Raw genomic sequence first — 23,150 nt, forward strand, 5'->3', positions numbered from 1 at the left:
AACTTTGCAGACCTTCGTTGCCAGTGTGATGTCTCTGCTCTTCACTATTTTATCAAGATTGGCCATTGCTCTCCTCCCAAGAAGTAAACTTCTTCTGATTTCCTGGCTGCAGTCTGCATGTGCAGTGATCTTCGCGCCTAGAAATATAAAGTCTGTCACTGCCTCCACGTTTTCTTCTTCTATTTGCCAGTTATCAATAGGTGTAGTTGCCATGATCTTGGTTTTCTTGACGTTTAACTGCAACCCAGCTTTTGCATTTTCTTCTTTCACCTTGGTGATAAGGCACCTCAGCTCGGCCATCAGAGTGGTATCATCTGAATACCCAAGGTTGTTAATGTTTCTTCCAGCAATTTTAACTCCGGCCTTGGAATCATCAAGCCCCGCACGCCGCATGATGTGTTCTGCGGACAAGTTGAATAGGTAGGGTGAAAGTACACAGCCCTGCCGTAATCCTTTCCCAATCTTGAGCCAGTCTGTTGTTCCGTGGTCTGTTCTTACTGTGGCTACTTGGTCTTTATACAGATTTCTCAGGAGACAGACAAGGTGACTTGGTATCCCCATACCACCAAGAACATGCCATAGTTTATTATGATCCACACAGTCAAAGACTTTAGAATAGTCAATAAAGCAGAAGTAGATGTTTTTCTGAAACTCCCTGGCTTCCTCCATTATCCAGCAGATATTGACAATTTTGTCTCTTGTTCCTCTGCCTTTTCTGAACCCAGCTTGGACATCTGGCAACTCTTGCTCCATGTATTGCTAGAGTCTGCCTTGCAGGCTCTTGAGCATTATCTTACTGGCATGGGAAATAAGGGCCACTGTACGGAAGTTTCAGCATTCTTTAGCGTTTCGCAATAAATTGTTTTTTTCCAATCTGATGGCCAATCTTGTGTTTTCCATATTTGCTGGCATATGGCATGCATCACCTTGACAGCATCACCTTCCAAGATTTTAAACAACTCAGCTCGGATCCCATCGTCTCCTGCTGCCTTATTATTAGCAATGCTTCTTAAGGCCCATTTAACCTCACTCCTCAGGATGTCTGGTTCTAATTCACTCACCACACCGTCAAAGCTATCCTCTATATTATTATCTTTCCTGTACAGATCTCCTGTATATTCTCACCACCTTTTCTTGATCTCTTCAGCTTCTGTTAGGTCCCTGCCATCTTTGTTTTTAATCATGCCCATTTTTGCCTGAAATTTGCCTCCGATGTTTCTGATTTTCTGGAAGAGGTCTCTTGTCCTTCCTATTCTGTTGTCTTCTTCCACTTCCATGAATTGAATTCTTTGTCTCTTCTGGCTCGCCTCTGGAATTGTGCATTTAATTGGGCATATCTCCCCCTATCGCTGTTTCCTTTTGCCTTCCTTCTTTCTTGGGCTACTTCCAGTGTCTATTTATTAAATCTAGTCCCTAAAATCTATTCTTCACCTCCACTGCATATTCACTAGGAATATTTGTGAGATCATATCTAATTGGTCTGTGTATTTTCCCCATTCTCTTTAGTCTGATTCTAAATTTTGCAATAAGAAGTTCGTGATCTGAACTATAGTCAGCTCCAGGTCTTGTTTTCACCGACTGGATAGATGTCTGCCACTTTTGGCTGCAAAGGATCATCACATCTGGGGCTAGTTGGATTAGTCCTCTGTTCCTCCCCAGTAGCACGGTCCCCAGTTGCAGGTCTTGGGGATTTTAAAAAACTCTTTAGCGGGAACCCAATGACCAGGATAAAAACCAAGGAAACTTTCGAAGTAGTCGCCAAAAAGCCTTCTCCCTAATAGCCACCCATCACCTCATTTGCTATCCAAAGAGACCTCTGAGGATTTTAGCACCGAGAATAAGAAGTGGTTATCTTCTATGTCCCCATGCTCTTTAGGACTTGAAGTGTTAAAACAGAAACAGACTGCAAGACAATGTTGATGACAAAACCCAGACACAGCATAATTTTTACTACATAGTTTTGTTAGCACTCTCGCTGCCCTGTTTTGAAACATATCTCTGAGCAGCCCCACATATAACAGGTATAATAACCAGAGTCCTGTTCAATTTTGGATCACCTATTGAGTATTGTGCCCCACAACAGATAGCACAACCATTTTTAAATAAATGGCATCAAGACTGTAAGCTGTAATTAAATAAATCACTCTAATCAATTATTAGAATGTCAAACATTATGTTACCTTTTAGGGCAGATTCTGAATCACTTTTCTTCTGCTGATCTTTAAGCATCCGGTTTGCATAAATATTTCGTATTCCAAGTTCCCTTTCTTTTTCCTATAAAATACAGAATACCTTCAAAATGTTGCCATTGAATGTATTCTATGCACACCAATTAAATGAATATACTATTTTGATTCAAGAGAGCATTGCCATGACCCCCTTACACCTACCGCCAGCTACACAATCCTGGGCTACTTACTCCCTGCAGTAACTCTCACTGTCTGTTGAGTAGACTGGCACCACCTCCCCTCTTTTGAGAAGTCATCCTGTGCCAGCCACTGAAAGTCTGCTTTCACCCACTCTTTAAGTCCACTCTCTGCAGAGCCATTCACTTCCCTAGAAAGTATATTATTCTGGAAACTAGTATAATTCCCAGATTATATGAATATATTTTAGAGTATAATCTAGATCAGTGGTTCCCAAACTTATTTAGCCTACCGCCCCCTTTCCAGAAAAAATATGACTCAGCGCCCCCTGAAAAGGGGGGCGTGGCTTAGAGGGGTGGGTATGGCTCCTGCTCAGGAGGGCGGGGCTGAGCCTCTACCCTAGTCCAAGATGCAGGGCTGCGAGGGGAGGTGGGCGGGGCCACAAATGGGCATCCAGGACTGGGATGGGTGGAGTTACGAGCTCTGAAGCAGGGTTGAGCTTCTATCCCTGTCCTGCGGCGCCTGCCAGGACACAGGAGGCAGGGCTAGAGGAGGGGGCGGGGCCTCTTCCCAAGTGCCTGACGGGACTGAACCCCTATACCCCTCCCCCGTGTTCTAACAAGCACTTCAGGGGAGGTTTACAGAGGCTCAGCCCTGTCTTGAGCTCTTGGGAAGAGGCCCTGCCCCCACCCCTAGCCCTGCCCTTTAGTTCTAAAAGGCCTCTCGGGAGAGGTATAGAGGCTCAGCCCTGTTTTGGGCTCTTGGAAGGAGGCCCCGTCCCCTTCCCTAGCTCCGCCCTCTCTGTCCCAAAAAGCGCCTCAGGAGAGGTATAGATTCTCAGCCCTGTCTCGGGCTCTTGGGAAGAAGCCATGCCCACTCCTCTAGCTCCACCCACGTGTGTCCTAACAGGTGCCTCAGGTGCTCAGCCCTGTCTCCGGCACTTGGGGAGAGGCCCCGCCCTCTCCTGGCCCCGTCCCCTTGTCCTAATAGGTGCCATCAACGCCCCTCTGGATCGCTCCAGCGCCCACCAGAGGGCGGTAGTGCCCACTTTGGGAATCACTGATCTAGATGATAACAGAATAAAATTTGTCATGATTTCTTGGGCCAGAAATTTAAGAGGGAATAGAATTAGAGAAATGGGAGTATCTTTGGAAAAGAGAGTTTGAATTTTCAAAAGCAGGGTCTATTAAAGAGAACGTGTATAAAATGTTTTATAGATGCTATATAACTCCAGAGTTATTAGCTAAAATGGATAAAACTCATGGAGGAGAATGCTGGAGATGTAAGAAACAGAAAGGTACTTTTTTCCTTGTTTGGTGGACCTGCTCAATAGTACAAAAATTCTGGAAAAATGTTGTTAAGGAAACAAATAACATGCTCATCAACAAGGTTAAGAAAAATCCAGCAATGTGTCTTTTGGGATTATTTAGAGATGGAGTAAGTCGGGGGATAAAGACGTTTGCCAATACAGCTTTGTAGCAGCTAGAATGATAACAGCGAAATCCTGGAAGGGTGAAACAAAAGCTATCCAAGGCCCCTTCTACACTGCCATATAATCCAGATTATCAAAGCAGATAATCCACATTATTTGCTTTTAACTGGATTATATACGTCTACACTGCCATATAATCCAGTTCAAAACAGATAATCTGGATTTTATATGGCAGTGTAGAAATGCTTAAGAGAGATTGAAGAGAAAGGTTATCAGAATATATAAAAATAGCCAAGCTGTTTAATGGACTTTGATGTAAAAATAATGAAGTGTTTGTAAACAAATGGAGGCTGGCCTTCGTATACTTTGAAAGGATGGCAAAAGTAGATTTTAGGGAAGCTCCATGGTAAGAATGACAATTCGAATTACAATCCTGCCATCCTTGTCTAGGAATGTCCAGGCTTTTGGCCCCTGTGCATAACCAACCATGGTCAGCTTCCAGGCCTTCTCCTGCCCTTTTCTCCTTATTGCCTTGGGTATATGAACCCATGCCTCTATACCAAAAGTCCTCAAATGTCCTAGAGGGGGTTTCTTTTGATAAAGTAAATAATGACTGTTTTGTTTTGCTTCTGACCACAGCCTATTTATCAAATATCCTGCAGTCAGTATTCCCTCTCCCCAAAGATCCTGAGGTTGGCCTGAGTCTTCTAATAGAGAGTCTTTAACAATTTGGATTTGTTGTCGAACGCTTTCATGGCCAGAATCACATGGTTGTTGTGTGTTTTCCGGGCTGTATGGCACATGTTCCAGAAGTATTCTTTCCTGATGTTTCGCCCACATCTATGGCATCTATATACCTCAAAACCTCTGAGGATGCCTGCCACAGATGTGTGCGAAATGTCAGGAAAGAATACTTCTAGGGAACATGGCCATACAGCCCGGAAAACACACAACAACCCTATTTGGATTTGCTTGACATAACGTTCAATCTTTCTATTCTCTACGCTCTGATAGGCACACGTCAACCTGTGCTTTATAACTTCCTTCTTGAGAAAGATATCTAGATTATGAAAGGTAAATTCTCCACCTCTGTCATTCTGCAATGCCTTAATCCCAGCATTAAATTTCCTTTTAATGTAGGCCACCCAGTTTTTGAGTATGCCAAAAACTTCACTCTTCTGCTTTAAAACAAAATTTCAGGCAAAATGGGAATAGTCATCTAAAATACATAAACAGAAAACTGCCCCTCCTTTACTGGGCTTAAATGGTCCAATCAGATCTACATGAACCAGATCAATGCTTTCTCTGAGCTCCTCAAGCTCTTTTTGCAAATTGGTGCAGACTGGGTTTTAGTCTTCTTGCAAATGTTGCAATCTGGGAATTTCTGGCAATCCTTTAAATTTACACCTTCACCAAACTCCTGCATTTTGTACAACACAATTGTACAACAGAATTGTCCCAATTCCCTGTGCAATTCATGTATGCACCCTGGGTGAATGGGAGTATCCTTACTAATCATGTTAACCTCACTTTGATTACCCCTTGGAGTTAACACATACAGATTTCCTTGCAACTTTCCAGTGTGTTGTAGCCCAGCCTCCATCTGAGCTGTCAGGTGATCCTGAGGTTGGCCCCATTCAGCCTGTGATTGTCCCTGCACCTGCCTTGTCAGAAGACCCTGGGTTTTGGCCTGAGCTGTCAGGTGAGCCTGAGGTTGGGCCTGTTCAGCCTGTGATTGTCTCTGCACCTGCTTTGTCAGAGGACCCTGCATTTGGGACTGAGATGCAGCCAGTTTGTCCCAGTTGATTCTGGGATCAGTGACATAATGGTTGCAAGTAGGCAAGGTCAGATCTCCTGGTGCCAGATGGACATTCTAGTTTGGATCCTGGAAGTGATAAGGAGGATAGGGCTAATGACTTGACAGAAGGAAGGCAATAACTCAACAGAAGACAGAAAGGGAGTATGTCAGAAGGAGTAAATGGTTGCTTTTGAAACAAAACAATGAGCAGACTTTTCATGGGAAGGGACCTTGAATTTTCCTTAAGAAGGGCTGCTTTCTCTGATAGAGTCAGAGGTGGTAACTTCGCTATCTAAGAGAGGAAGATCTTTGCTTCATGTTCCTGTGAATGCCTGCAGCCTTGTATCTTGATTCAAGTTCCAGCCTCGTTCTTGTTTCTGTATATCCAGTTAATTTTTCCAGTGATTTTGCAGTTTGGATTTCTGTTCCAGCCAAGACCTTTGCCTTGTGTTCCAGTATTGAATCTGTGCCTCGGACTAAACTTGGAGTTTTGTTCCTGTATTCCAGTTTTGCTTTCTGTGTTCCCAGCTTGACTCATGCCTTGGATTAATCCTTGATATCTTATTTGGACTATTCATGATACCTTCCTTGGGACTTACTTTGTTATCTGGTTTGGACTATGTTCTTTGAGTAACTTTTATAGATTCATGCTTCAAGATTTTCTAGTGCTTTGTTCTTGTGGATTTAAACCCATTTTTATTGACTTTGAACTTTGATTTGATATTGTTTGCATATAATCTTCAATAAACAGCTTGCTTGCTTATATTCTGGGGCTCCAGTGTGGTTTTGAGGTCCTACGCAGCCCAGGGGTGCAATAAAATCGTCTCTCCCCAGCTGCAAAAATAAAGTCTGCAGTGTTTGCAAACATTCCTTCAAATTTCCATTCTTTTGAAAAGTGTTCTGTATTACTTTCTTGCAAGAACAACAACTGAATTTGAAGCATGGACTTCTCTCAGCCTCACCCAAGTCTCATGGGCTGTTGCCAGGCTGCCAATGAGGATTAACTGGTCATCATCCACACTCAAAATGGGCGTTGAGCATGCTCTTTCATCTGCTCTGCGTTGTTCCTCTGTAGCCTGCTCCTGGACCGGAGCCACTGTGCATTCCCATAAGGATTCCCTCCTCAAATAACTTTCCATCCTCAGTTTCCAGGAGGAATAGTTATTCCTCCATCTTCCAGGTTCCTCTTGTCAAAGCACAGCTTCACAAAATCACAGCTACAGTCTTTTAAAAATAGTCTCTGCAGTGGAACTAACACAAGCAGGTGTGAAACTGGATCAGACAGGCCGTAAGTCTGGGCCCATAACCTATTACAGATTGATAAATGGAAGCTCTTATGTGTGCCCACAATCCAGAGTCACCCGCAGAACAATAGCATGCTACTCAGGTTTGCAGAACAAAAATACAGGAACTTTACTGATTCCAAGAGATCAAAAAAACATTAGTATTTACAATGATCCCTCTGATTACTTACAGAAGTCTACAGTCATAAATAGTCCTTTCTCAGTCCACAAATTTGCTTCAGGAAAGAATACAGACCTGGCTCTTCTCCCTCTTTCCTAGCAGCAAACAGGCCTCAAAATAGCAAGGCCTCTCTGAGTACACTTTGCTTTTCCAGTACTCAGTCAGCACTGAAAAACTTGTCCAAACTGGTTCTGCAGCAGCAGAACAGAAATAGTATCGAATCAATCCCAAGATCTTTGCAGGCTTCATGCATTTCATTTTCCAGTTAACACACACAGCACTGTGCCTTTGCAAACCATGACACAACTTTCCATTCTCATTTTATTTCCAGTTACGGAAGGGGAAGGAAGTCAGAGGCCGGATCTACACTGCCATATCAAAGCAGATAATCCAGAAGAATCTATAATGCCTTATCATCCAGTTCAAAGCAAATAATCTGGATTATATATGGCAGTGTAGATGGGGCATGAGAAGATCATCATGGAAAAAGACTTCTTAGGAGATTTCCTTGAATTATCCCATTTGTTGTTTGTTGTAAACAACAACACACAGGATTATCATTAAATATTTATGGAGAAAGAAAGAAAGTGTAGTAGTATTTTGGAAGTATAGGGTGAGCGTTTTAAACGTCTCCCAGTCCAGGAAGTACAAATAATTGCTATCATCCTGGAACTGACACTGAAACATTAAATAGTACCATTGCAATCCTGGCAGTGTAATGATTTTATCAGTTCTGCTTCTCTATTTTTATTGATTTTAATGCATAATTATATGTTTCTTGTTTAGATTTAATGATTTGATTTTATATGTATGTTAGGCATTGCATTTTGCCGTTATTATGTTGTAAACTGCTTTGAGTCCCCCTGGGGTGAGAAAAGTGGTGTATAAACACAGTAAATAATAAATAAATAAATAAATAAATAAAGGTCCAGTGTAAAAGTATCTTGGGAGTTACATTTCAATTGAACAAAATAAGAACTTATATGAATAGTTCAGTGAAAATAATTCTGTTTTGTAGTGAAAGAAATTCAAATGCAGTTTAAATACCTTAATTTTTTGGTTAAGCAACTTGATTTCCATTTTCAAACTTGTGGTAACCAGCTGAGCTTCAAATGTCTTTTTCTTTTCAACTGCTAACTGATGATTAAAGGATGCGTTGTTCAATGCCAGCTGCTTTTCTAGGCCCTAGAGATATTAAAAGTGGGTTATAATATTTTCTTTACCCTCTTTCCTTTTGAATATGTAACCACACAATATTACATTGATAAAGACAAGCAACATTAAAATGTATAAAGAATTTGTTATAACAAAATAAATACGTGCTTTTCATTGATAATAAATGCTATATTACTTTATGTATATAAATTTGAGTTTTTAAAGATAATAGTAAGAGGAGTGAGGAAGGAAATAAGTGGTTTCCAAAAGCAGAGATAGCACAGCATTCACACCCTGGACAAAATCCAATTAAGTCTTGCTGATGAAACTACCTTATTTATGGAACTGGGAAGAAAGCAATTGTCCCTCTTTCCCAAAGCAATATTTGTTCCCTGAAAATCTGTGCGGAAGTACTGGAGAACCATTGGGAGTGGATTTTGGGAAGGCATAGCATCTGTGCATGGAGAAGAAAGTGTACAGAAAAGCACATTCGCACAGAGTTGGAGTCTGCCCTCTTAGGGAACAATTTTTTAAAAAGAATAGGAAGGAATCCATTATCTCTTAACGAATGTCAATATGTCAGTATATTAACAGAGCAATACATTCCATTTCTGCTGAAATCAAAAAGAAAGGAGAGCACTCCCTTTTCTTCAATGTTACTGTTAAGAGCAACCTAGGCCCCTTCCACACAGCTGAAGAAAATCCCACATTATCTGCTTTAAACTGGAATATATGGCAGTGTGGACTCAGATAACCCAGTTCAAAGTAAATATTGTGGGATTTTCTGCCTTGATATTCGGGGTTATATGGCTGTGTGGAAGGGCCCCAAGAGGAGTGGTTGTCATCACAGAAGGACTTTTTCCCTCAGCAAGTGGTGCTAGTAGTATTTTAAAGGCAACCATACTGTACTATTTTGCTAACTTCAGCAAATATCTCTAAGAGGGCCATGAAAATTTACACCACAATCACAGAAAGCATATCTGAAGTAGAACTATGCCCCCATTGCACTTCTACTTCAAAATAAAAATTACAACCCAAGCTTAAACATATTACCTGAATTTTCTTATCACTAGCTTCCATCCTTTCTGTGAGAGCGGCTAATCTGCGTCTAAGTTCCCCTCTCTCAGCAAGATGCTTGTCTTCAGAAAGTTTCTGCAATGCCTGCAAGGTATCTTTCGTCTTTAACAGTTGTGTTTCCACTTCTTTAAGCTTCCTGGATGCATTGTGCTCCTGCTCCTGTGATTTCCTGAGCAGTGTCTTTAGCGTTTTTACTTCACCAGTCTGCTTTGCCATCAGGTCAGGTAGGTTAGTCTCTGCATTTTCATATTGACTTATTGCTTTCAAATGGCGACATTGCAGCCGCTTCAAGATCTGGTTTTCCATATTAGATGCCTCCAACTTATTGTTCAAAACAGAGACTTCGTTCTTTAACTCTTTAACATTGTGGAGTCTGGCGGACAATAAGCGGCGAGCCACAGTATTCTTCTGAGAATTTATAGCACTGTCAGAATAACACTTTTTCTGCTGTTTCTTTTTAGGTAATGTCTTCCTCCCTACATTTAGACCCGAATAAAATTGGTTGGTATATGTCTTGAAAAATGTGAATCTATAAAACCACCAGATTCTGCTTTTCAAAGTTAAAAAACTGTCTCAGAAATGCTTGTGTCAACAACCCCATTGTTCAAACTTTTAGGCTTATGTATTCACTGTCTAGACATTTTCAGTCAAGTATTTGCCAGTTCATCTCTGATGCAATAATTTTAATCATTCAGTCATTTTGCTCACCTCATGTAAATTCTCAGGACATAATTTCAAACAGGGGAAGGGGATTCCTTGCCAAAGAGTTGCAGATACACGAGATTTTCAAAACAGTGTTCCTGAATGCAGTGTGCCTTTCTCTCTCTATTCAGTTTCTCTTCACTACTACTTTTACTTTTGTCTTTCCCCTCAACGTGTCCTTGTAACTTTCCTTCCAATACCGTGGTCTCCCCTTTTCTGCTCATACCTCTCTCTTTCGCAGCCAACCCTTCTACTGTAGCTCACCAGGATCAAAAAGATTTGAACTCTGAGCATTCTAACATGGAATGTGATTCTCAGTGTTACCGTTACATGCATATATCTACCAAAGGTAGGCAATTTCTGCACACCTAAGCACCCCCCCCCCCCCCTGTACATGTGGGGCGATGCATCACATCACTCTATTCTCTGTCAAAATTAGATGGTAAATAAACAAAAGAGATGTTTAAAAATAGGTCTTCCTCCTTTAAACTAGGAATGTTTAAACATGCTTCCCATACACCTTGTTAGCAAGTCAATTTGCATGCCCAGGAAACTTCAGGGAGCATGAATCTACTTGTCTACTAGATACAAAGGGACAGCACATCTTGATTTGAAGAGAAAAGACATGCTCAGTAGGAAGGGATACTTGGGAGAGTTTTGAGGGGCCATTCATATCGTAGGAGATCTATTTTGTCCACTGGTAAGTATCCAGGAAACCCACGGCCATAATAAAATCAACCATAACCCATCAACCATAAGCAAATGCAGCAGTGACCATCAGTGTTACTGTCTTCTTACCTTTGGCTTGGTGATCATGTCCCATTTTCTTCTTTGGTAATTCATCTTCTTTGGTTTCCGTTTGTTCTAAGTGACTGCTGCAGCTGCTTCTGCTTGATGTTTCAGAAGAGTCTGTGTGAAAATCTTCGTAATAGTAGTTGTGAGAACTTCCACAGTTGTTCTGTTCTGAACAACTGCTGCTACTGCCACTGTTGGCCTTACTTGGAACATTAGCATGAAAGTCATTGGAATAGTCAAGCTGAAAGCTTCCACTTCGACTGGAACATTTGCTGCAGTTATTAATTTTATTAGTACTGTGGCTTTGGATGTCCTCACAAAGCCTACTAGGAGAATCACATGGGTTTCCATGGTTTATACATTGTTCACATACATTCTCTTCTTTGACTACAAAATGGGGGAGAAAGCCATCTGACGCCATCATCCCTTCTTTAGTGACCCATAACCTACTGAAATGAACAAGATTGTTAATTACATAATAAATTCCAAAAAGGACATAGCAAATGATTAAAAAAATCAAATGATGTTATATATTATATATATGTTTTATATTTTGTTATATTGTATTGTTCTGGGCATGGCCCCATGTAAGCTGCCCCGAGTCCCCGTTGGGGAGATGGTGGCGGGGTATAAATAAAGTTTTATTATTATATTATTATTACTTACTGAGCACCTCATCTGTTATTCTTAGAAGTAGTTTAGATTGATTCTATATCAATAAATTTTCAACATTTCTGTCTCCATTATAAAAATATTATTTACTTTTTCAATATGCAATATGTTTGTATTCTTGTATGATTATATTTTCATTATTGTTGTTTACAAACACTGAGAGCTGGGAAGACAATGTCTGACTTTTGACTTCTCCCACAGAACTTAAAAAGGACAAAACAAATATCATAATATGGACACTATATAATTCACCAAGTGATTAAATCTACCTGGAAGTTCTTCCTTGAGCTTAGCTGCCACCAGGAAAACATTATTTAAACCAAACATCTTTTTGGGTGAATAAAGATTGAAACATTCATATCATTCCTTACAGTTATACAAAACCAAATGGAATCAGAAGACCTGACCAGTATGGATTAGATTTATTCTAAATATGTTAATGCATTATTAACTTGACGGCTATATAAACACACATGTTTCTAGATGAGGTTCTTATTATGCAACTGACCGTTCTCATTCAGGAAATTTTACTGGGGGAGAAGCATACAATATCTCCCGTTCTTATGTTTCCCATCATGTCTCTTTAAATAGAAAATATCTTAATTTCTGATAACATTAAGAGCTATTGATTTGAGATAATCTAAGGCTAGCTTCTAAAGTGTTGACTCTCAAAATAAGTTTAGCAAATATGTATAGATCCTTATTTTTGAAATATGGCAAAATCTTATGCGTGTTTATTCAACTATTCGTCTCACTGAGTTCAGTGAAGCTTAAACCCTCATCATACACCCACTTAGACTGAAACAAGCCTCATTAAACTCAGCAATCCACTTATGAGTAAATGCGACAGTCCTTGCATTAATTTTTTAAAGCATAAAGGTAAAGAAACAAGTTTGCAGAGATTCAAAGAAAGAAAGGACAAAGTTGGAAAAGTGTTGACAATTGAAACAGAATAACAATAGTAGAAGAAAAAAGCAGGGAAGATGCCTGAAAACTTGAAACTACAGGATAGAAATAGTCTGAGATAACTATGTTATTCTGTTTCAGAATAAAAAGAAAATAGAACTGTATGTATCTTTAAAGCTAAACTGTTAAGCATAAAATTTCATGGACCAGAGCCCACTTCTTTTAGTGCAAGAAGTGAGTAGTAGACCATGAAGAATTTATGCTGAAAGAAATGTGCCTTAAAGGTGCAAAAATGTATAGATAAAAATATACTTCAAAGAAAGCAAGATATTGCAGATCAAGGGAAAATATAAACACATCCATAAATATTATCTTCAAATTTAAGAAAGTATTGGGATAGTTGGAAAGCTTTGTGATGCAATGTCTGGGCGAAGTGAAAACAGTTTCAAAAATGGAATGTGTGTTAATACTGTTATTGTTTTTAATGCTTTTGAAAATGTTTTTGTCTACTGGGCACTGTCTCAGGGGCCCAGGTGGGTCAAGATATGAGAAATAAATGCTTTGAATGAAAAGAATAAATATCAGCCAAGGTATGAATATCACATAGACACAGAATTATTTATAAAATGCTACAGCAGTGATTCTCAACCTGTGAGTCCCCAGATGTTTTGGCCCTCAACTCCCAGAAATCCTAACAGCTGGTACACTGGCTGGGATTTCTGGGAGTTGTATGCCAAAACACCTTGGGAGCCATAGGTTGAGAACCACTGTGCTATATGGTGGCATTGGTACCAACCTTCCTGATTAGGGATGAGCAGGGAGGATATGTCAGAAACTGAACACAAAATTAAATTCATTCTTCCCATGGTGGAGGAATGGATGTTAAAATTGAGCGACTGAGCAGAGATGGATAAATTATCATGACTGATAGAGAAAAATCACGACGGACTTTTGTAAAAGATGAGAAGCCCTTGATGGACTTTGAGGAAAAAAGAAAATGATTTGGTTTTGAGAGTTAATATCAGTTTTCAGAAGCGTGCAATGTAGTTTGCAGTGAGTGCGACAGTATTACATCACATGTATATGAGACAGCCAGAGTGGTGAAGTGGTTTAATTGCTGGACTAGGGGAGGATCTACACTGCAGAATTAATGCAGTTTGACACCACTTTTACTGCCATGGTCCAATGCTATGGAATCCTGGGAGTTATAGTTTTACATTGTCTTTAAACTTCTCTGCCAAAGAGTGCTAGCACCTCACGAAGCTGTCTGTTTGTCTGCTTCTTTTCTTTTCTAATGTCCTTGTTTCTCTTGCTTTGCATTTTGGGGTGCCGCTAGGTAAAGATAAAGATAAAGGTTTTCCTTGACATTAAGTCTAATTGTGTCTGACTCTGAGGAGTGGTACTCATCTCCATTTCTAAGCTGAAGAGCCGGCGTTGTCCATAGGCATCTCCAAGTCCATGTGGCCGGCATGACTGCATGGAGTGCTGTTACATTCCCGCAGGAGCAATACTTATTGATCTACTCACATTTGCATGTTTTTGAACTGCTACGTTGGCAGAAGCTGGGCTAATAGTGGGAGTTCAGAATTTCCAGATTCGAACCGCCAACCTTTGAGTCAATAAGTTTAGCAGCTCGGTGGTTTAATCTGCTGAGCCGCTGGGGGCTTTGGGGTACCTCTACACAGTTGAATAAATGAAGTTTGACACCACTTTAGCTGCCATGACTCAATGTTTTGGAGTCATGGGAATTGTAGTTTGGTGAGGAAAGAGCACTCTTTGGCAGAGGTGGCTATAGATTTTGTAAAACTACAATTCCCATATAAAGCTACAATTCCCATGACTCCACAGCCTTGCGCCATGGCAGTTATACCAGTACCAAAGTGCATTGACTCTACAGTGTAGATGCATGTAAAACCTATAGTATTTTTAGGAAATTAGTTTTATCCCCAAAGGGGGACTTCATCACTGGTGGAGGAAGAGGTGTGTGTGTGTCTACACTGCAGAAACAATGCAGTTTGATGCCATGACTCAATGCCATGGAACCCTGGGAGTTGTAGTTTGGTGAGGCAGTAATACCTCTTCTCCAGAAGAGCTTGTGAAACTAAAGCTTCCATGATTCCATGGCACAGTGGTTCTCCCCCAGATGCTTTGGCCTTTACCTCCCAGAAATCCTAACAGCTGTCAAACTGGCTGGGATGTCTGGGAATTGTAGACCAAAACACCTGGGGACTCACAGGTTGAGGACTACTGTATTGCTATATCGGGTGTCAAACTGCATTCATTCTACAGTGCAGAGGCACCCCTTGCTTTTTCTGCCTTGTCCCCCTCCCCCATTGCTTTGACTTCCCGCTTTTTCTTGCTTTGTGGTTTACTGTAATCGGTAAAACTTTTAATAAGGATTTCAAAGAAAGGAAGGAAGCCCACCTTAAAGGGGGAGGCTTCACCATTAAAAAAAAAAAAAAAAAAGAGAGAGAGAGAGAGAGAGAGAGAGAGAAATGGACAGCAAAGCAAAAGCGAGAGGTACCCCAGAACTGCCAAGTTGTTGTCCTCCCCCTTGCTCCTCCTTATGGTGATTCCTTCTGCCACCCCTTTGCCGTCTCTGTGTCCCTGGGCCTGTCTTACCCACAGAGACAAGCCACAATTGCCCCACGAACCGCAGCCACCTCTCCTCCCAGGCTGCCTTCCCTCCCACGCGAAGTCAGAGGCTTCCACCAGGATTCCCCCCTTTGTTGACGTCACCGACTTCCTTCGGCCGCATTGGCAGAGGGGGGGGCTGTTTTCAGAGTTTGGTTGCCATGGCAACCGGAGCATGCTTTCGCAGAGCATGATGGGGCTTGTAGGCGAATGGCCAAAGGGATCACTAGGGAAGCGAGGCAGAGCTTGACAGGAGGCTTTCAATGTCATCCCTTTGGCGCCCCCGCTGATGTCGCTCTCCTTGGGCACATCTAGGCCATGGGATTAATGCAATCGTACTATAACACCATTATAACTGCCTGTTGCTCAGTGCCTCGCCAAACTACAACTCCCAGGAGTTGCCTTCGACAAAGTCCCCCACGACCTTCTGGCAAACAAACTAGTAAAATGTGGGCTAGACAAAACTACGGTTAGGTGGATCTGTAATTGGCTAAGCGAACGAACCCAAAGGGTGCTCACCAATGCGTCGTCTTCATCATGGAAAGAAGTGACAAGTGGAGTGCCGCAGGGCTCCGTCCTGGGCCCAGTTCTGTTCAACATCTTTATTAACGACTTAGACGAAGGGTTAGAAGGCACGATCATCAAGTTTGCAGATGACACCAAACTCGGAGGGATAGCTAACACTCCAGAAGACAGGAGCAGAATTCAAAACGATCTTGACAGACTAGAGAGATGGGCCGAAACTAACAAAATGAAGTTCAACAGGGACAAATGCAAGATACTTCACTTCGGCAGAAAAAATGGAAATCAAAGATACAGAATGGGGGACGCCTGGCTTGACAGCAGTGTGTGCGAAAAAGACCTTGGAGTCCTCGTGGACAACAAGTTAAACATGAGCCTACAATGTGACGCGGCAGCTAAAAAAGCCAATGGGATTCTGGCCTGCATCAATAGAGGAATAGCGTCTAGATCCAGGGAAGTCATGCTCCCCCTCTATTCTGCCTTGGTCAGACCATACCTGGAATACTGTGTCCAATTTTGGGCACCGCAGATGAAGGGAGATGTTGACAAGCTGGAAAGCGTCCAGAGGAGGGCGACTAAAATGATTAAGGGTCTGGAGAACAAGCCCTATGAGGAGCGGCTTAAAGAGCTGGGCATGTTTAGCCTGCAGAAGAGAAGGCTGAGAGGAGACATGATAGCCATGTACAAATACGTGAGGGGAAGTCATAGGCAGGAGGGAGCAAGCTTATTTTCTGCTGCCCTGCAGACTAGGACACGGAACAATGGCTTCAAACTACAGGAAAGGAGATTCCACCTGAACATCAGGAAGAACTTCCTCACTGTGAGGGCTGTTCGGCAGTGGAACTCTCTCCCCCGGACTGTGGTGGAGGCTCCTTCCTTGGAAGTTTTTAAGCAGAGGCTGGATGGCCATCTGTCGGGGGTGCTTTGAATGCGATTTCCTGCTTCTTAGTGGGGGGTTGGACTAGATGGCCCATGTGGTCTCTTCCAACTCTACTATTCTATGATTCTATGATTCTAGGATTCCTTAGCATAGGGCCATGGCAGGTAAAACACTAGTCTACAATGGAGAGCACTCCTAGACACCTTATACCAGGCTGTTAGGAATTGCGGGAGTTGAAGTCCAAAACACTTGTAGGGCCCACGTTTGGCCATGCCTACCTTATACACATAGCTTGAAAACAATGTTAATAAATAATGTTAATAAAAATTTAGTACATACAACCACATGTGTGCCTTGAACTAAAGTGGTGTCAAACTGCATTAACTCGACAGTGTAGCTACACCCTTGAATTTTGGAAGTTTTCAGATATGGGAATATCTGGGTTTGTATATAACAGGCATGGGCAAGCTTCAGCTATCCAAGTGTTTTGAATTTCAACTCACACCATTCCTAACAGCTTCAGGCCCTTTCCTCCCCCCCCCCCCCCTCAGCTTCTTAAATTGTATTGCAGTTATCCCCAATTTTCATCATAGTTATTTTTCCTTTTTGTAGAGAAAATGAAACCTTTGCTCTGCAGTCCAGCTTGAGACATGTTTAGTTCTCAAAGAGGAAATAGAGTGCTCACAGTTTTGTGAATGCTTCTAGCAAGGATCTCTTTCTGGCATTTAAAGTGGTATCAAATGACGTCAATTCCTTGGTGTAGAATGTTTTGAGCTCCCTCACATTCATTAGGTCAAGTCAACTCTGATGGATCAATAATTGTTATTTTAAAAAACATTTTTAAGGGAAAGTAATTTTTTTGTCTGGCAGCCCAGCTTGGAATATATGTTGCTCTCACAAAAGGAAATAGTGCTCACACTATTGTGAATGCTTCTAGCGAGGATCTCTGGCTGGATCCACACTGCCTAGTAATGCAGTTTGAACTGTATTGTATGGTCAGTATAAACCAATATGCAGGTAGTTACAAACGAGGGTGAGACAGCAGGAAGTGAGAGAAATCTTCCCCTCGGAAGGGAAATGCACTCCTGAAAGAGTTATCATGGGGAAAAGGTGTCTCCACTGAAGCTTTCTCACCAGTCTTGTTTCCACAGCAAGCCACATTTTTCAAAATCACAGGGACAGAAAGTGAGGTCAAATCTTTTCAACAGGAGCACAGACAACAAAACAAACACCATAGAGGTGTTAACCCTGCCCTATGCTATCCAAAGCTATATTATATTGTATCATATATATATTCACTCTATTTATACACATAATAAAAATGAAAATATGCATGTATGTGTGTGGTTGGGGTATCTACATACATAGATAGGCTCCTGCCTCCACAAAAAACTCAAATGTTGAGAAGCCACCAAAGGTACTCCCTTTAATGACATAGTGAGCAACATGAACATGTAGCCAAAACCCTACCAATTTCCTCCACAGACACCATACTGCCCCCCACCCAATAGGAGTTTTATTTCTGCATTCCAGTGTACTTTCCTGTGTCTCCAGTTTGGTTCCTGCCTTGGATTAATCTTTGAAATTCTAGTTTGGACTATTTGTAATATCTTTCATGGAACTTGCTTTGATATCCAGTTTGGACTATAGTTTTTGGGTGACTTTCATAGACTCTTGCTTTAAGATTTCCAGGTACTTCATTCTTGTGGATTTAAACCCAGTTTATTGACTCTGAACTTTAATTTGCTATTGCTTGCATATAATTTCAATAAACAACTTGTTTGCTTATATTCTGGACTTGTGTGTGGTTTTGAGGTACGTACGCTGCCTAGGGGTGCAACACAGTGTTCTTTACTCTCTCCATTGGTGTGGAATTCGCATGATCCCACCCACTACCTCTCCCTTAACCCTTTCCTACTCTTTTCAACTCTGTCTGCATAACAAACAGAGCAGAACTGAGCAGCAACTAAACATACTGGAGGAGTTTGGGGGATTGACTCCACATGATGGAAGTTGTAGTTCACCCTGCATCAAGACACAGCACTCGTATATACAGTATTTAAGCCCCATTAGTAATTTTGTATACTCCTGATGGAGGTAGTTCAGACTGTCAGAGTTATATCTTCACTCTTCTGTATAGTCTTATAGTTGATTAATAAACAATGGAAAAGAAATGTGTTTAAGAAGAGTCTCTGTAGGAATGAATAAGATACTTGAGGTGTCCTTGGGAAAGTCTCTACAATAGTATTATACAGTACTAAAACATATAAGACAATTTAATCTAGAAATAAATAGCTGAACAAGGATATATAATGGTACAATATGCAATAGTGCATTTTTTAACAGAGATTATACATATATACATACAGGGCAAGATGGATGGACTGGCTTGAACTTGAAGGAGCTGGGGTGGTGACGGCCGACAGGGAGCTCTGGCATGGACTGGTCCATGAAGTCATGAAGAGTCGGAAGCAACTAAACGAATAAACAACAACAACACCCATCTTATTTAGAAGGAAGCAGGATATCTATCTATCTATCTATCTATCTATCTATCTATCTATCTATCTATCTCCTGCTTCCCCCAAAATAAAACAGGGTCTTATATTAATTTTTGCTCCAAAAGATGCATTAGGGCTTGTTTTCAGGGGTAGTCTTATTTTTCCAAATTGATTTTTAAAATGAACTATATCTAGGGTTTATTTTTGAAATAGGGCTTATATTTCAAGCATCCTCAGAAATGCTGAAAAATCATGATAGGTCTTATTTTAGGGTAGGTCTTATTTTTGAGAAAACAGGATGTGTGTGTGTGTGACTCTGTGTGTGTGTGTGTGTGTGTGTGTGTGTGTGTAATGAGAGCAAAATATATTCCAAGCTGGGCTGCCAGACAAATGTTGTTTATATATGGCTTGAGTTTCAGTTAAAATGGTACCTGCCCCGACTTACATACAAATGCAACTTAAAAACAAACCTACAGAAGTTATCCTGTTCGAAACTTTTGGACTGCCTTTACTGCAGTTCAAGATGGGGCTACACGGATCATATTGGGCAGCTCAACGTGCACTCTTTGGCAGGGCAGATCCAGCCTTCCTTCCTTCCTTAATTCCTTCCTTCCTCCACCCCTCCTCCTCCTCCTCCTCCCCCCACCGGTGTCCTGCCTGATTGGTGTGCTACACTCTCTGGCCTTTTAAGGGCTGCCAACCGGTCAATCTAAAGTGATGCGGGGAGGGGGGGGGGCGAGGTGCTCGTCCCCTTGCGATGGATCCTCTTACCAGCCAATCGCCTCTTGGGCTGGCCGTCCCCCAAATAGCCGGGAGCCAATGGACTCGGTGGGACGGGGGAGAGGCGGGGGCCATGCCAGGGAGCCAGGATTCCCATTCGGAGCCCCCCTCTCTCCGTTCGACCAGCGGCGGCTGCGGCGTGCCCGGCTCTCGCGACTGGCTCCTCTTAAGCTCCCTGTCCCTTTGCTGGCGTCACAATGGTGATCAAAGTCTTTGTGGCCACGTCCTCGGGGTCGACGGCGGTAGGTTGCTTTGCGTTTCCCCCCGGAGAGCTGAAAGGGGCGTGGTGGAGTCCCACACCGCGGGTGCACCTACCCTGTGGAGTTCATGCAGTTTGAACCGCTCCAAATGCCACCCAAGGCTACGGGCGCTTGGGATTTGTAGTTTGGAGAGACAGGAGTAGGATCAAGACCTTGCAAAACTATAACTCCCATAACCCCATAGCATTGAGCGTGGCAGTTAAAGTAGTGTCAGCCTGTCTACAGTGCGACTCTATTCTGTGACGCTTTGGTGTTGATTTGCAAAAAGCATGGCTCTGACATTGGGTATACAGTACCTTATCTGGAGCCCTAAATCCAAAATACCCCAAAATACCCAGTGAGATTAGATCAGCACCCTCCCTCCTGGCCTTCAGAAAGAAAACAAAGACATGGTTATGGGACCAAGCTTTTGGCCAGGAAAGTAATGCAGTATAGTAAAGTCCCCCCGGGGAGATAGAACTGAATATAAATAAAGGATATTATTATTATTATTATTATTATTATTATTATTATTATTATTATTATTATTATTATTATTATAAGAAATAAATATGGAATATGTGCAGTTGACAATTGGAATGGCCCAGTTTACGATTTTGGATCATGTGATTTTAATATTTATATTAGGTGGTTTTAATTCTATGTCCTCGTGTCTAAATGTTGTTTTATCTTATGTTTAATCGTCTTCATTGTTTTTAATGCATAGCTATATGTTTCTTGTTTAAATTTTATTATTTGGTCTTATGTGTATGTTAGGCATTGAATTTTGCCATTTTTGTGTTGTAAACTGCTTTGTGTCTCCCTGGGGTGAGAAAAGCGGTATATAAATACAGTAAATAAATAAAGAATGAATAACATCCAAAATTGACTTGAGTGAGTGACACCTTTGCTTTCGAAAAGTTCAGTGTACACAAACTTGGTTGCTGGCACAAAATTGTTGTGTATAAAATTAATGTCAGGCTCTGTATATGGGTGCAACTACCTTGTGGAATTAATGCACTCTGACCCCACTTGAACTGCCATGGTTCAAGATGTCCTCTGTTGAGGCATGACCACTCTTTGGCAGAAAAAGCTAAAAACCTTGTAAAACTACAACTCCCATAATTGTATAGCATTGGGTCATGGCAGTTCAAGTAGGGTCAAAGCGGGGTGCATTAATTCTACAGTGTCAATGCACTCTCTGAAACATAAATGAAGGTCATATTTAGGCATGGGTGCCACCTCCAAAATACCTCATAATGTATATGCAAGTATGCCAACATCCAAATTACAGGATGCACCTGGTCCCAAGAATTTTGGATAAGCGGTAGTCACCTGTGTAAACCCTCACCTGGTGGTTGTGAATGCAGCTAAGGATGCAAATGTTCATGGCACTGTTTGCTCAAATGTGCCACAAGGCCATTTCCCCTAAATGCTTTAACATGCAGAGAAATATACTCAACACAAAACATATAATTTATTTTCTTTTGGTACATACATCACTCAAATGTGCATTTTTTTCACTGTAAGAAACTCCACCATTACAAATGTTGAACAACAACAACAACAACAACAACTTTATTTTTATATCCTGCCACCATCTTCCCAAAGGGATTCAGGACGGTTTAGATGGGGACCAAGCCCAGCATAAATAAAGATTACAAGATAAAACACAATTTAAAACATGCGAACACATAAACAGCTAAACCCCAACTAAACAAGCTTAGTTGGGGTTTATTCCACACTAGAGCACACTGTTTCTGAGAATATAACATTATTAGAACATAAATAAAGACTAGCTGGAATGGTTATAGTAAGAGAGAAATAAAGTTTTTTAAATGTTTCTTTTACGGAAGATCTGATAGCTAAATAAGGTTAGTATCCCTGAAGAGGGAGAGGAACAAGAAGGAAATTCTTAGAGATGATCTCTGAGTATTCTTACACTAATACAATGTTTCCTGGTGGGTTTTGAGAAAGTCTGATGTCAAAGTTCAGAACTGTTATTTGGACTAAGTGAAAAGTTTGGAAGGTGGGAACTGGGAATGAACTGTTTCCTTTTATATCCAGTTCCCACATGAGCTCAAATTGCAGCCTTGGCAAAGTAATCCTGTCTGTCACAGGGACGCTTCTCAACAAACTGGCTGCTGCTTGCACATAACTCAGGGACTGCATCACTGACACAACCTCAAGAAGCTTCCAGACCAAAAGGAGGACTGGAAAGGATGAGATGTAGACACCTGCCTTCTATCTGTTGCTGATTCTTTTCTCCAGGCCCTTTCATACTACACAATTACAGCACTGTGGTTTCATATGGACTGCTATTGTTTCCTCCAATGCAATCAAAAGGTTTGTGGCTTAGAATCATAGAATAATAGAATCGTAGAGTTGGAAGAGACCACACGGGCCATCCAGCCCAACCCTCTGCAAGAAGCAGGAAAATCTCATTCAAAGCACCCCCGACAGATGGCCATCCAGCCTCTGCTTAAAAGCCTCCAAAGAAGGAGCCTCCACCACACTCCGAGGCAGAGAGTTCCACAGCCGAACAGCTCTCACAGTGAGGAAATTCTTCCTAATGTTCAGGTGGAATCTCCTTTCCTGTAGTTTGAAGCCATTGTTCCTTGTCCTAGGGAGAAGGATTTATAATTCCCATCCAAAGAGTTCCTAGTGCCTCACCAAACTAAAAACTCCAGGATTCGATAGGATGTTGTCGTGGCAGCCAAAGTAGAATCATAGTGCCATAACTGAGCAGTGTCGATAGGATCCTGGTAGCCCCATGTCTATCAAATACTTCAACAATCAAGAAAATGCCATTTATATTTGATTGTGTATTAAGATTATGCAATTTCTTATCACGGCATAGGTCTGTACATGTTATCTACTGTATTTAATGTACCCTACTTCCTAGTCAATGTGTTTTGGATTGAATTAAACTGCAATAGTGTATCTATTTCATTGTTAGCAGCACGGCAAGACTGACCCTAAGTAAATATTCGTAAGTCTGCATTATAAAACTTTACATTTAAAAGGTGTCTCTTTGCTACTTTCTGAAGGGGGCCCTATGATCTTCGTATGTGGAATTCCTAGTTCTCATATTTATGAGTCACTGTACCTCTCAGACCTTAAGTTGCCAGTGTGCCAATAAAGAAATATCATCCTTTCTCTGGCCCAGTCTACACTGCTATATAATGCAGTTTCAGAATGCAGTTTCACTGCATTGAACTGGATTA

At 41.5% G+C, this 23,150-nt stretch overlaps 2 protein-coding genes across 16 annotated transcripts in view; one reads left to right on the plus strand and one right to left on the minus strand.

Annotated features, from left to right (window-relative positions):
* The window catches only part of lca5l (lebercilin LCA5 like), a 32,095-nt gene extending 12,286 nt beyond the window's left edge, over positions 1-19,809 (minus strand). For 3 of the 10 annotated variants that reach the window (XR_010004221.1, XM_062975103.1, XM_062975109.1), the window contains exons 1-5: positions 14,892-15,286; positions 10,793-11,238; positions 9,269-9,768; positions 8,108-8,245; positions 2,181-2,274 (exon numbers count right to left, since the gene is read on the minus strand). Coding sequence is in view for 8 of the 10 variants with exons in the window: in XM_062975103.1 (XP_062831173.1) it covers positions 2,181-2,274; positions 8,108-8,245; positions 9,269-9,768; positions 10,793-11,238; positions 14,892-15,271 (1,558 nt within the window). In the remaining 2 variants the exon portion in view is untranslated. Of the gene's footprint in view, positions 1-2,180; positions 2,275-8,107; positions 8,246-9,268; positions 9,769-10,792; positions 11,239-14,891; positions 15,287-15,520; positions 15,997-18,770; positions 18,879-19,675 lie in introns of those variants that run through there. The other 7 variants (XM_062975105.1, XM_016992460.2, XM_062975108.1 and 4 more) reach the window with 7 other exon arrangements.
* sh3bgr (SH3 domain binding glutamate rich protein) overlaps positions 19,787-23,150 on the plus strand; it is a 77,294-nt gene continuing 73,930 nt past the window's right edge. For 5 of the 6 annotated variants that reach the window (XM_062975112.1, XM_062975111.1, XM_062975113.1 and 2 more), the window contains exon 1: positions 19,789-19,926. Coding sequence is in view for 1 of the 6 variants with exons in the window: in XM_008107512.3 (XP_008105719.2) it covers positions 19,882-19,926 (45 nt within the window). In the remaining 5 variants the exon portion in view is untranslated. Of the gene's footprint in view, positions 19,927-23,150 lie in introns of all 6 variants that reach the window. The other variant, XM_008107512.3, reaches the window with a different exon arrangement.

Source organism: Anolis carolinensis, chromosome 3 (assembly GCF_035594765.1).
Source record: "Anolis carolinensis isolate JA03-04 chromosome 3, rAnoCar3.1.pri, whole genome shotgun sequence".
Classification (NCBI taxonomy): domain Eukaryota; kingdom Metazoa; phylum Chordata; class Lepidosauria; order Squamata; family Dactyloidae; genus Anolis; species Anolis carolinensis.